The 12,919-nt window shown below is 40.5% G+C and overlaps 2 protein-coding genes across 2 annotated transcripts; one reads left to right on the top strand and one right to left on the bottom strand.

Moving 5' to 3' along the window:
* The first annotated feature begins 1,580 nt into the window (after positions 1-1,580).
* Positions 1,581-4,264, top strand: LOC133926157 (protein TRIGALACTOSYLDIACYLGLYCEROL 5, chloroplastic-like). The gene is made up of 3 exons (XM_062371949.1): positions 1,581-1,894; positions 3,424-3,598; positions 3,807-4,264. Exons 1-3 carry the CDS (start codon positions 1,762-1,764, stop codon positions 3,901-3,903), a joined length of 405 nt encoding a protein of 134 aa, XP_062227933.1. The 5' UTR covers positions 1,581-1,761; the 3' UTR covers positions 3,904-4,264.
* A 1,203-nt stretch (positions 4,265-5,467) lies between these two features.
* On the bottom strand, positions 5,468-10,749 carry LOC133926134 (KH domain-containing protein At1g09660/At1g09670-like). The gene is made up of 7 exons (XM_062371917.1): positions 10,134-10,749; positions 9,488-9,573; positions 8,058-8,203; positions 7,455-7,571; positions 7,247-7,363; positions 6,165-6,308; positions 5,468-6,063 (listed from the first exon to the last, which is right to left on the bottom strand). Exons 1-7 carry the CDS (start codon positions 10,241-10,243, stop codon positions 5,911-5,913), a joined length of 873 nt encoding a protein of 290 aa, XP_062227901.1. The 5' UTR covers positions 10,244-10,749; the 3' UTR covers positions 5,468-5,910.
* Positions 10,750-12,919: the final 2,170 nt, after the last annotated feature.

Raw genomic sequence — 12,919 nt, 5'->3', positions numbered from 1 at the left:
TTTGGACCCGTGCCATACACGTAGTGCGTGCGGGGATTCAAGGCGGGCGCTGTAAGTTGATGATCGAAGCATTAGTACAATAAGCATTAGAACCATAAGCATTAGTACAATAAGACTGCAAGTGATAGGAGTGTATCACCGGCATTTATGTAGATCCCATTCGCTAAATCATGTATTCTGCGATTGATAATTGCTATGTACTTTTCAAAAGGATCCCTATCATTGCGATACAATGAATCGTACTCCTGTTTGACAACAGTATATCTTAGGAGCACCTCACTCAATGTTAGCACCTTGTTTTGATCACCAAATCGGAGGAACGCATACAATGACTGAACGAAATCGGAGGAACGCATACAATGACTGAACGGAATCGATAACCATTTTAAGATTGTCCCACCATGTTAAGCTGGATAGGCAACTATATGCATATCTCCCAATATCACATTGTGTTCGAAGAAGAAAACTCAATGGTTAACCTACTAATAATTATGTTCATGCATGTTAAATTGATAAACATGTGTTGTCATGTTACTAGTCATGCATACATATCTCAAGAAACAATTAACTTGAACGAATATTAACAATATTTGCCAGTACAAGGTAACTGACGCAATAGGATCGATAACCGAGCGAATCAACCACTACATCGTCCTAATCGACCACACAATGAACTGCCGTCCTACTAATAACGATGACCGAACTTACATGAAAAATCGCTAGTAAATAGTCGATTAACTTGAATGAATATTAACAACATTCGTTAGTACAAGGTAACCGACTTAATAGAGTCGATAACCCAGCGAATCAACCACTAAATTTTCCTAATCGACCACACAACGAACTGCCACCCTACTAATAATGATTACCGAACATATTACATGAAAAATCGCTAGTAAATGGTCGATAACCGAGCAAATTAAGCACTGCATCGTCAGAATCGACCGCACAAGTAACTATCGCCTACCTCGTCACGATTACCAATCGAATAACACGAGAAATCGTAAAGAAAAACACGGTTACCGAACAGGATTTGTCGATAATCGCTTTGCGTCAGGTAGTCCGCGTTGCTCTTCGAAGTCCGACGGTAACCACTGCGATGCGGTCGGTTACCGATCCTATTCACTCGAGAATCGCAGCTCGGTCGCCGGATTTCCGCCGAAGTGCCGCGGATTTAGCCAGTCGGGCAACGTTGCTTCGCTTTTGGCTGTGGAGAGGAGCGTGGGGAAAGTTCTCTGTGTACAGAGCCGACTAGAATGCAGAGCAACCTTATCCCTTCCGACTATGCCAAAACGAGCTGATTTTACTGTACATTCAGCCCATTTCAGCCTTTTTAAACTTTTCAACCCTATTAACCGATCATCATACTTTGATCATCTATTTGGTGATGCAAGCGACATGTTTTCTTAAAAATTCTTTGCACAAATACTCTTAGAATTACCTCTAATTTTTTATGAAATTATTTTATAATTTTTTTCAAAATTAATTTAATTTTTTTAATTCAAATCCAATTACCGGTCGTATTACAAACGAGCCGGACCAGAGAGTTGGTTACCGCGCATTTCGACGGTAACCGACGCATTTTTCAACCCTGCTTCTCGTCTCGTCTCGTCTTCCTCCGGTGGCCGTGACGCGCTTGCTGGGTGGGAGTCTGGAACGGTCCAGAGCTTATCGTCCTCTTCCTTTTGATTGAAGGGTGGGGGCGCTGCGCAGGGCGCGCGCACGGAGCGAGCGAGCGTGCGAAGCGGCGGGCGACGAGAGATGCCGGGTGGCAGGAGGAGAGGCCCGCTGTGGCGCCTCCCAGCAGCGAGGTCGGGTGCGCTCGGCAAGCTGGGCCCCGCCTTCGGCATCGGCGCCGGGTGCGGCGTGGGCGTGGGCGTGGGGCTCATCGGTGGTACGTGCCATCTGTACCCGTGAAATCCTCCCAGCTACCCCACGTTTCTCTCTCCGCGTCCTCCCTGTGTCGCCATAAACCGCGTTCGCGATTTGCGAAGCACCGTACGAGGCCGGCGACTTGGAGTGCTCCACTGCTGCCTCTCGAGGATTTTAACGGCCAAGTTAGGCATGCTTATCTTGCGCGGATTCGTTGCTCACTCGAGAATATGCAGCGTGTTATCCATTAGGGTTTCAGTCGCTGGCATTTGGAATTTTGGTGATATCAGTCTGTACCCCGTGCCACTGGTGGTTGTGGAATGGGGATTCGGGACTCGGAAGCTCGTTCGTCAGGATGAGGCTAGCAAATTTAAACAATTGGAGATCGATTTTTGCGCATATACTCACATTTCCTGTACCGAATTGTAAGTGAGATTGGAAGGTTCATGTATGAATGTTTAGGCCTGTTTGAAATGTAGGCATCTCATAGCAAGTAGTTTTGGAGATTGCAAGTGGATACTTTACTGTGAAATTACCGTTTTCCTAGATGAGTCATAGCCTCATAGGAGATTAGGGTTGCAAGAGGGTCGACCCTCTACCCTCTCCAGTTAGCTACAAATGCACTAAAAACTCACTTTCTTGTACATTTTGTGGATTCCTTATACAAACAGATGAACTAAAGAGTGTCAAAGGCTACCCTAAGGTTTACCTATTTGCACCCCTAATGGTTCATGACAAGTTTGGACCGGGCTCGGAGATAAGTACATTGCCCTGCTTAAACTGCAGGGCAATCATCCAACATGTAACAGTATATTTACTGATAGTCTGACACAGAATGGTATGTCCTAGAAAAGAGATCCTCCTACAAAAAGGCATTATAGACTTGATGTGTCATTATGATGCTTAAATAGGATTCCACAGTATGCACATGAATCTTGGCATAATTGTTCGCTAAGAGCCTACGAAATAATCCGAGCTGAGATTTCTAGTAAAATATTTCTCAACGTGGCATCTCAGAGCCCACTCGAAAAAAGAGATAGCATGTCATATAACACTGCGACATCTGAAACTAAAACCACTGCTGCTAATCCGGATTGCCTCCTGTAAGTAAAGTAGTTTCGGTCTTTTATATTTAATGGCAAGATTTCTTAAGTTAGTAGACAGAAAAAAGCAGCTATTGAGATATTGATTGAGGCCCTTTGTGCTAATATTGCTTTTATATTTGCATGGACTGAGATATAAGTTCTATGCATCCTGAGCTGTAGTAGTTCTTTCCCAAACAAAAAGGGAACTCTGAAAGTCTTATTCTGTTTGCCTGCTCTGAACTGTGCCTCATTTGGATTAATTTATAAAGGTTAGTTGTAACAAAGTACGTGCATGATGCGAGTTTCCTTCAGAGTTTACCCTTCAGACAGAATAGATACCATTGCCAAGAACAAATTGTGTAGGCTGTGGTTCCGAACGCCAGAAAATATCTTCATTCGAATGCTCTGACTGCTGACATCATTCATTCTCCATTTCTCGCTTTCTTACTTTTACATGTCTGAGCAGCTGCAGGAACTGGAGCTGGATTCCCTGGTTTACAGTTGGGATTTGGAGCTGGTGCTGGATGCGGAATAGGAATAGGTTTTGGTTACGGTTTTGGAAAAGGAATTGCATATGATGAAAAAGGGAGATATTCAAATATCAGGAGATCATTTCGGAACTCCAGAATCCTTCCTGCCGAGTAAGAAATCAATCTGCTTCATACTACTGCAAGATGAATTCATTTGTTTTGATATGCTTAGTTGTCATTCAATTTGGTGAATTCGTAGAAGACTTATCTACTGCGAATGCGTTAGGTTGTGCTTGGTGTATTCTTACTACACCTGCACTCCAATTTATGAACAAACGTTATATCCTATTTTATCAAGATTCTGTCCAATGTTTTGCAGTGAAGAGTTTGATATCCTTTTTGACGAGTTGATGGAGAGCACCAGGAAGCTGATCAAAGCAACATCAAAGGAGATCGACAAGTGGAGGCGGATGTAGAGCAAACAGCATAGGAACTGCATATATTCAGAACCAGAAGGTCTCAGAGGCACTGCACGTGCCTATGTGGAACTGAATGCTGAATTGCTGTTACAGCGAATATTTTCGGAGATTCATGAGGTATGCTACCCGACCGATACTCTGGCCTGTTGGTGCTCAAAAAGGATTAACTGTTCAGCCATGTGCTGGGATGCGACACCATGTGATTACGAGACGCCGTCTGGAATTGAAATATAACGCACGACGTCGCCGTCGATACTCTGTGCTCTTCTGGAGAGTGCTGTATTTCATATTGAAATATCTCTCAGAACGTTGCGTCGAATCTTGCGTATTTAATCATGAGCCCATATGTTGACTGAAACTACTCGTTTGCATCTTGTCAATTCAAGCATGCTGTTTTTTTTTAGTAAGCTTGCTGCCTTGCTGAAGCCCTGATTTCCCGGCATCATTGTTCAACACGATCGCGTTCCGACGTCAGGTGAAAACGTGATTGCTGTTGATGTTTTGATCGATGTCTTCTACTCCGTGGGAGAAGCTGCAATTGAATAGTGTTACGTGTCCAATTCAACTTGTCAAACAAGATGACGGGGAAATCTCCTTCCATGCTTCTCGAGGATATAGGCTAATTGGCCAGTTATCCTTGGAGTCATAGTCCAATTGGTCAGGCATCAGATTTACCTACGAGGATTGTCCATTTGTTCCCTGCTGCTTAAGGCTATGTTTGTTTTTTGTTTTTGTTTCTGCTTCTTCTGTTGTATAAGTCAGAAGCTAAAACAAACAGGTTTTGAAAAAGTGAATTTTAGAGAAGTCAGATAAGAAAATGAGCTAAAGCTGAAAAACCCGATAAGAGACGTTTTTTTTGGAAGTTATATGCTGAGAAGTAAAAAATTTATTATAGAAGCTAATAATTTATTTTTAAAAACAGTTTTTTAAGATAAACTAAAAACATAACTTCTTAAAAAAACTAAAAGCAAAAAGTCAAACAAACAAACCTAAATATTATACTAAATTCTCCATAAATCTCACAAGGCGTGTCATTTCAATATCAGGCCAATCAAAATCACAAGAGTATTCCACGCGAGTTGGATTAATTGGACCAATGGAGCAGGTCTGCACACAGAGCACAACAAAATCGACAATGCTTTCGCTTAGAAAAGAGACGAAACGTTGCAGAATGGTATCATTCATGGGACCACAGGAAAAAAGGTGGCAGGGCAAGTAATCCAGCAAAAGATCCATGACGTTTTATGCGCAGCTGCCCTGGCAAAGACGTGAAAAATGCCGTGCAAATGATTTGAGACCTTTCTACTACTGCAGTGGCCTTTCATGCCAGATCGGCTCTGCGCCCCGCTTGCATCCCTGGCCTGCCGGGTGCCGGCTCTTTAATGGCCTGCACATCAGGCCTTGGCCACAAGCTGCCCAAGGAACATGGAAACAAAAGCATGCAGCCAAGCCATTGAGCTCTCCATCATTCGGCACATAAAACATGGACACTGCCCAAAGAGAGAATTTACCCAGATTTCAGGCAGATGAATCATCAAGAGACAAGACAGAGACCTGTACATATGAATGCAAATAATCATTGAGGTTGTCTCAACTATAGCTGTCTGGTCGTCCTGTACTAGCACCACACAAAAGCATCAGCACTTGACATATTACAACTACTCCAGGTACACCAACAAAACCTTATTATTGTCCGGAATAATGAATCCCAGCTTCTAGAGTGGCCAACCGGCCTTGTTAACTTACCCAAACCAATAATGTTAATACTTCGCAAATCAGATGCACAAAGAATAAATAATAATAGAGTCAAACAACAAGCCCACAGAGACCATTCGTCTAAGGACATATCAAGTGTCGATAAAGCGCGCAGATCATGACAGGCATAGGCCAGCACTGATGATCCCAGCATATGCATCACCAATCATCTCCAGCAGTACAACAGCTTGTAATTGAGCGTTAAAGCATAATTGATTTTGGAGAATGAAGCTTTCAGAACTGGGAGGATTACCGCCCTGTTTTCGCACGCTTCATCCCGGTTGAGTTAAAAGGGGACACGCTAGGGCTGAGGAGAGGGCTTGGGCTTTCCTCTCTCAGTGTACCGTTTAGAATTGCCAGTTCTCTCAGCTGTTGCTTCTTGTAGTAGTCCATGGACTCGTCCTGACAACAGCTCCAGTTAGCAAGACTGATGATGCCATATTAACAGTACATATCAAAACTACTGTCAGATAATGGCAGCAAACAGGAACGAAGGTACATACAATTGGTTTCAGAAGATCATCTAGGATGGAAACAGCTTGATTTAGGCGGGAGTCAATAATATCTGCTGGAAACTCTGCTTCCACAAGCACATGCAGTGGTTCATTGAGGTGTTCATATCCAGGTTTCTCCCTCAGCTTGTCTTCCTATGTAATCATATTTTTCAGGATACTTGCATCAGCAGAGGGTGACACAAAATAAAAGTATTAAAAAGAAATAGACCCAACAACTACTTAAGATCTCGGACTTGATACAAGAAAACAAAACCGAGCAAAGAATTAGATGTAATGAGAAAGTGATGATTTCAATATCTTACTATCTTAGCCGCTTCAGAGAAATAAAAGAGACTAGTCCAAGGGATGTATTGAGCTTGAAGCTCATTACTGCAACTATGCATTTCTGACGTAAAGTATAATCAAATGCAGGAAGAAAGTGAAAAAAAGTGAAGCTAGTGCTCATGGAGTAAAGCAACAAATACATCTAAACTATAACAACATTTCTACTCCGCTTAATCACTGAATTAAACCGAACTGTTCGATAATAGTGTACTGCGTCCCACTGAACCATAAGCATTAAGCCATTAGTAGAACCTAAACTAACAACTGGAAACAAAACCCAGCAAACATCACCGACAAATTTTAAATGATGATAAACTGAAATTGCATCCTTACCGAGCCCTAGATTGCAGCTCATGATACTAGAATAACTTAAGCAGTTGATAACAAAAATGAAGCGGACTATTTTAATCTTAACTAGCATTTTCCACAATTCTTGCAGTGCCACTATTGTAGTATGGAGAACCACAGTATAGGCTTTATCTAATGCAACTGATTGAAATTAACTGAGTAATAGTTGCATATCAGTAAGGGCCAGCCACGAGTTTGTGCATTCATGATATCAGCTGTCATATTTTTGTTAATATAATTATGTGCAGATATACTCTAATTTCTCAAAATTTCACATAACTAGTATGGAGCAGCACGTGGTATATTCTAAAATTGCAAACAATTCTAACTTCTAAACAACAAATATTACTAAAATAGGGAAACATAAAAGGAATAAGTTGCAATGGGCATTTAGTTACCTTAACAGAATCTTTCACAGAACCACGTCCCCTAATATAAACTCTACATTGGGTTGAAGCTTCAACTCTTTTCAGGGAGTTACCACGCGGCCCCAACAAACGACCAACAAAGTTGAACTAATAACAACCAAAGAGTAAATCATTCAGGATATGGCACGACACCTTGAAGAAAGGTAAAAGGAAAAGCATTAAAGAAAGCCACCCATACATTAGGATACTTGTCCACAGGAATATCTAGCCTCACAACTTTCTTGACAACAGGAGTGCCAGTGAGCGCGGGAGCACCATTCCAACCCATTGATGATGCTTGTAGAACCCCCATATGCTGAGAGAATAGAACATTTGCCCATAAATATGATTAAGAGAAGTTGACGGTGTAAGCAAGGAAGAAGGAATATACAGAATTTGGGTCCCTGATAAAAACATTTCATGCAATGGCTACTCTTCGTGAACAACATGGATACAGATAAATAATAAAAGAAATTTTCGCAATTGTCAGGAATGTTCAATTTTCCATGCTCTCCTGAACATGAAATATTTAATTTTTTGCCACTCTACCGGAGTTGTAATTCCTCACTGAGGATGACAAATGGGCCCCCTTGAGTCTATGACAGTGGGCCAGGTGGCAAATTTGCCACTCTACCGGATGGTAGAGTGGTAAAAAATCAAATGCCCCGCTCAATATATGAAATATCCATAATCCATATACATTTCTTTTTATCTACTACGACATATATGCTATTTAAATCAGATGACCACACAATCATGTAAAACCAAAAAAATAATTAACGATTGCCTGAATATGCACTACCTCTGTTTGCATCCCTGACCAGCCCTCCAGATCCATTGGCTGACCATTCACTGGGTGGCCAGGTAACCTTAATGGGCTACCATGCTCGATTCTCTCAGGATCAACAAAATTATGGTTATGTGCCATAGAAGATGCGCGCAAAATCTCTGCATTAAACAAAGCATGATCACGATTAGACAATGATGTGTATTAATTGGAGTGTTATGAGAATCTCCCTGATATACATTAGCTAGTGGAGGTCATTGTCACCCAGCCAACCAGGGTTCGATTCTCACCTTCTATATATAAATGCTAGGGTGGACGTCTCTCTCCCTAGTCAAGTTTTTAATTGGAGTGTTATAGCACAATAATGACAGTAATACTTTGTGTGCCAATCTAAATTGGGGCAAAGGCAATCTATGCGAGATTTCCAAATTTGTCCAATGCCCTGAACTATTGGACCAAGGGATAGTAAACACTCCACATAGCTATAAATAAGCATAAGCTGCAAATGAAAAGTCTTAATAAATAGAACTTTATGGTTGGCATAAACAGCATTAATTCTAGAGTATGTAGTCAACCACGTGCACAAAAGTTACTCCCTCCGGTCACAAATACTTACGTTTTGAACAAGATCCGATCAAACTTTTTCAAACTTTGACTACCATTAACTTTTAAAATACTTGGTTTGGAAACATGAAAATCATATGTGTAGATTTGGCTCGAAAAATACTTTCCCAACTCATAAATTTATTAGATTTTATAAATATATTATAGTAGAAAATAGTGGTCAAAAGTAAACATTGGACACCGTGCTGTGTCCAAAACGTCAAGTATTTTTTACCGAAGGGAGTATTGTTTAGGGCCAAGAATTGAATAGATTATTACCTTGCCTAGAACCATAAAGTAATAGACAATAGGATATTGGGACATACAAGAAATGAATTAACGATAGTATCTAGTCACAAAAATCCTCTAGTTAACTCTTCTGATCGACTAAGGGTATGAACAATGCTAGATGCTTATAGCTAGGTGTTTAAAGAAAGAGAGTGTTAAGCACCTACATAAAAATTGTAATTTTCAATGCAAACAAAGACTACAGGTGCTTAAACATAGTTAACTATCTTGTTAGTACTAATATAAGCAGCGGTGCTTCAGTAAGCACCTTGCTCTCCATCTAAGCACATGTGCCAGTGCAGTTGAGAAAAAAAAAACCCAGTTTTTTCTATAAGCACCCCTTTGTAACAACTATAAAGATTGTACATCCCAAAAGAAAAAGAAAAAGATGTAGCAGAGGCAATCATCAATACTTCACAGCAGTAAAAACTAACAGTCCATGATAGCAATCGGTGATAGTGAATGTTGTGTCATCAACAACAGTAACAGTACAATTGGTAACAGATACATAAACAATCGATACTACAGTAACGTTTGAGAGCAAAGGAAACAACCTTGGTTCAAGAGCCTGGTACAGAATGGAAGAACTTGCACGAATGGGGCTAATTTCTGCCTCTCGGCAAGCAACTCAGCCAGATATCTGCCAAACAAACATCATGATTAGTCCCACAGTGACTACTCTTGAATTTATCATTCACATGATAAATTAAAACAATATAAAACCTAGAAGCACAATTTGAAGCATCTAAAATAACTACAAGACGACAGAACAAAATGTAAAAGAAAGATTTTTAATGAGATTTATACAGCAAGATCCATCGAATTAAAATTTACATGCTACTATCGCCAAATGAGCGATTTATTACACAAAAAATTACACCAATCAGCAGCCAGTCAAACATATAGCGCCTATTTATCTTAATAGCCATCATCAGCAAACAGCTGTTGCAACTCTATCAGCAAGCGATCACCAAAATTCCTATTGTCCTCCAGCACAACCGGCAGCATTGACCAATGCCAAACATCACATCCGGAAGTTTAGAATTAAGCCGAAATCTCCACCGGCGGCATAAAATCTCGTACTCCTCAGAAAGATTTCGAAAAGGCAGGATCAAATACCTAAGCAAAACTTACAAAAAAAAAAAGGGGGAAACAGTCGCCGAAAAAAAATTAGAACAAGATGACTAAGCAGCTACGCACCTCTCTCTTTCAGAAGCAGAATACCTCATGGAATTGAGGGGGTGGGGAGAAGAATGGACAGGAGATGGTGAGTACTGCAAGAGGGACGGTGGTGGGATCCTCTCATCCATGGAGTCCGAACAGCAAAGACAACTCAAGGCTTCTTACAAGATTGCAAGATTGGGGGAAAATACAAGAAACTCGAGAACCCTAAAATTCAAGACCTAAGAAATCAAGAAAACCAAGAACAGCAACTACTTGGCAAACTTCGGTGCAGAGGCCTATCGTGAAGCCCGGGAAATCTAAAAGAGAAGAGAGTTCACAAAGAACCAAGAGAAGAGATATATAAGAGATAGATGGGATTCTAAATCACAAAAGAGGAAGGTAATTGTTGGGCAATCAATGATCAGAGCCCAGGCTGTGCACGGGTTGGCAGCAGCTCTAGTTGGTGTTGGTTCTTGCTCTCGTTCCTTTCTCCTCTCCACAGCACACCCACAGCGAGAGAGAAGGGGTGGGTGGGAGAAGAGAGGAGAGTGAGGAAGAGACAAACCAAAGGAGAGCTTTGGATTCTCTCCCCATCCATATGTCGCAGAAATCCAGATGATTGAGGTCTCTCTCTGCTTCTGGAGTTTCTTCTGTAATTTTCCTCCTTTCCAGTATTATTACGTTTATTTTGTATTCTTGAGGGTTCTTTTACTCGTTCCGCTACGTGCACCCATATCAGGTTTTCAACAACACTGTGATCAAAGATAATCAGGGGACGTGACTATCAAAGATAATCTATGTTTAAAATTTTGACTAATGGATTTGACAATAATTATACTGTTTATAATGAATGTGTAAAGGTGTTAATTACGGAATTTATTTGCTTGCATTTCTATTACAATGTTTTTTCTACATAGTAATATCATTTATAATAATTATCGGCTACGTACATATTTAGATGGAGAGGCTGTGATATCTTTTACTCAATTATCTAAAAAGAAGTGATACCACTGGACATACTTTACAATGCGTGAATAATAGTGATGTTAATATATCACCTTTCCAACAAACATATTGTGTGCTCAATAATTTCTTTTCCTAAATCTGATTTTAACTCTTTTGATGCTAACAATATAGTGTATATATTAAAAAAAAAACAGACACAAGACGACTAAAATTTTTGTAAGTATTAGTTGACGTTGTTACTTACATCGTGTCGCCTGTCGAGGTCAAGGTTGGGGGAGGCCAAGGAGGCGGCAATGAGGGTAATGTGATGGTGGCGTCCAAATAGGAGGCGGCGAATTAAGATGGTGTATCCAGCGTTAAGTGCTGGGAGACGAGCAGCACCACAAAGAGGAGACGATGTTGTTGTAGAAGAACTGAGAAAGAACCTAAAAGACATCCAATTGCTCGCTTTTTTCAACTGAAATGTTTTGAGATTGCAGACAATTGAAAAGGAGTTTCTACCAAATGTTAATGGACTATAGCAATTGTATTCACAGACCAAAATTCTCTTTTTACTTAACCAACATCATACTACCCATTAACACAACGCATAATAAAACATGTTGGGGTCTTTGCAGGTGCACCCCTAGCCACACCATAGTAAAAAAAAAATTAAAAAAATTTGTGTGATCAGTTAACGGAATCTTGGTGGCCGTTTCGGGCGCTGGCGTTGACTAGCTATCTCCACAGCACAACTCCGCTGCCTCTCCGAGCGCAGGTTAACTACCTCGCCATCGAGCATGCATAGCTGTGCGACATTGTAGGAGCTGATTTTGGCAGCGTTTCAATAATTGGAACACTCTCTCTACCTTATTTTTAGCCTTGTGCAGCCGCCGCTTCCTCCTTTATATTATGTTTTCTTTTGCTGCCAAAGTTTGTAATCTACTATTCTGATCAGAAGTTGGTAAGGTCATCATTTGGCTCAAAAAAAGAAGACGACGAAACCGAGTCCATGTACACGAACACACTGGAGACAATCAGCCAGTGCAGTGCCTGCATTTGTATATTCGCACACACTCGCATCATGTTAGGGAAGCGGCCACAAAGAAACATGAGTTCCAGTTGGGCACCGGCCTGGAGAAGAACTCATTTTCATTGAACAGCTAGCTATGGGTTTGCATGGATCATGACTAATCATGGCTATAGAGCTAGCTATTAGCTTGATTATTACACACGGTAATACTTACTAGCTCCGTTCTAAATTATTTGGCCTTTTAGCCTTTTGCATATGCATTGAAGAAAGCCATCATATGCTCGTCCTCCATGCTCATTAAGCTTGTTTGTCTCCCCAACTACCTACTGTGACTAATGAATAATAGAGTAAGTGTTGAAAAATGCGGTAAACACTAAATGAGGTAGAAGTTTATAGCTATGTCTCTTCTTAGATCTTATAAAGACAAGTAAAAAATAACACTTTTCAACTCTAAAAAGATAAATAAAAATAACGGAGTTAGTATATATTAAGATAATTAAGCATAGCTCAAGTTCATCTATGTAAATCACAACAAATGTGATTTAGTGAAGATATATATATTAAGCTTCGTTGAATGATGGGGCGTGCACTACCATAGAAAGGGTTATCTGTATCTCCTCTTCACTATCGGTTCAAAAATAACCGACAGTGATAGCATATCACTGTCAGTTTGTAAGTTTCAGTCGCACATAAAAAGTTGAGCTAGCAAGAACCGGTAGTAATAGTGATTAACTTTGCCAGTTAGTAAAAGAAACGGCAGTGATACATCATTGTCGGTTTGTATTACTAACTGGTAGTGATATTCAAATTATCACTGCCAGTTATTTTTAAACTACCAGTAATG

This window comes from Phragmites australis, chromosome 1, assembly GCF_958298935.1.
Source record: "Phragmites australis chromosome 1, lpPhrAust1.1, whole genome shotgun sequence".
Classification (NCBI taxonomy): Eukaryota; Viridiplantae; Streptophyta; class Magnoliopsida; order Poales; family Poaceae; genus Phragmites; species Phragmites australis.
This window is presented reverse-complemented; position numbering and strand designations above follow the sequence as displayed.

Bases quoted from the DNA above. Each gene is read 5' to 3' on its own strand.
- LOC133926157 (XM_062371949.1), top strand. From the start codon at position 1,762: ATGCCGGGTGGCAGGAGGAGAGGCCCGCTGTGGCGCCTCCCAGCAGCG. The intron at 1,895-3,423 runs GTACGTGCCATC...ATGTCTGAGCAG, and splicing joins GGGCGTGGGGCTCATCGGTG to CTGCAGGAACTGGAGCTGGA. The intron at 3,599-3,806 runs GTAAGAAATCAA...AATGTTTTGCAG, and splicing joins TCCAGAATCCTTCCTGCCGA to TGAAGAGTTTGATATCCTTT.
- LOC133926134 (XM_062371917.1), bottom strand. From the start codon at position 10,243: ATGGATGAGAGGATCCCACCACCGTCCCTCTTGCAGTACTCACCATCT. The intron at 8,204-9,487 runs GTTGTTTCCTTT...TGTTTAATGCAG, and splicing joins TACCAGGCTCTTGAACCAAG to AGATTTTGCGCGCATCTTCT. The intron at 6,064-6,164 runs GTATGTACCTTC...AGCTGTTGTCAG, and splicing joins ATGATCTTCTGAAACCAATT to GACGAGTCCATGGACTACTA.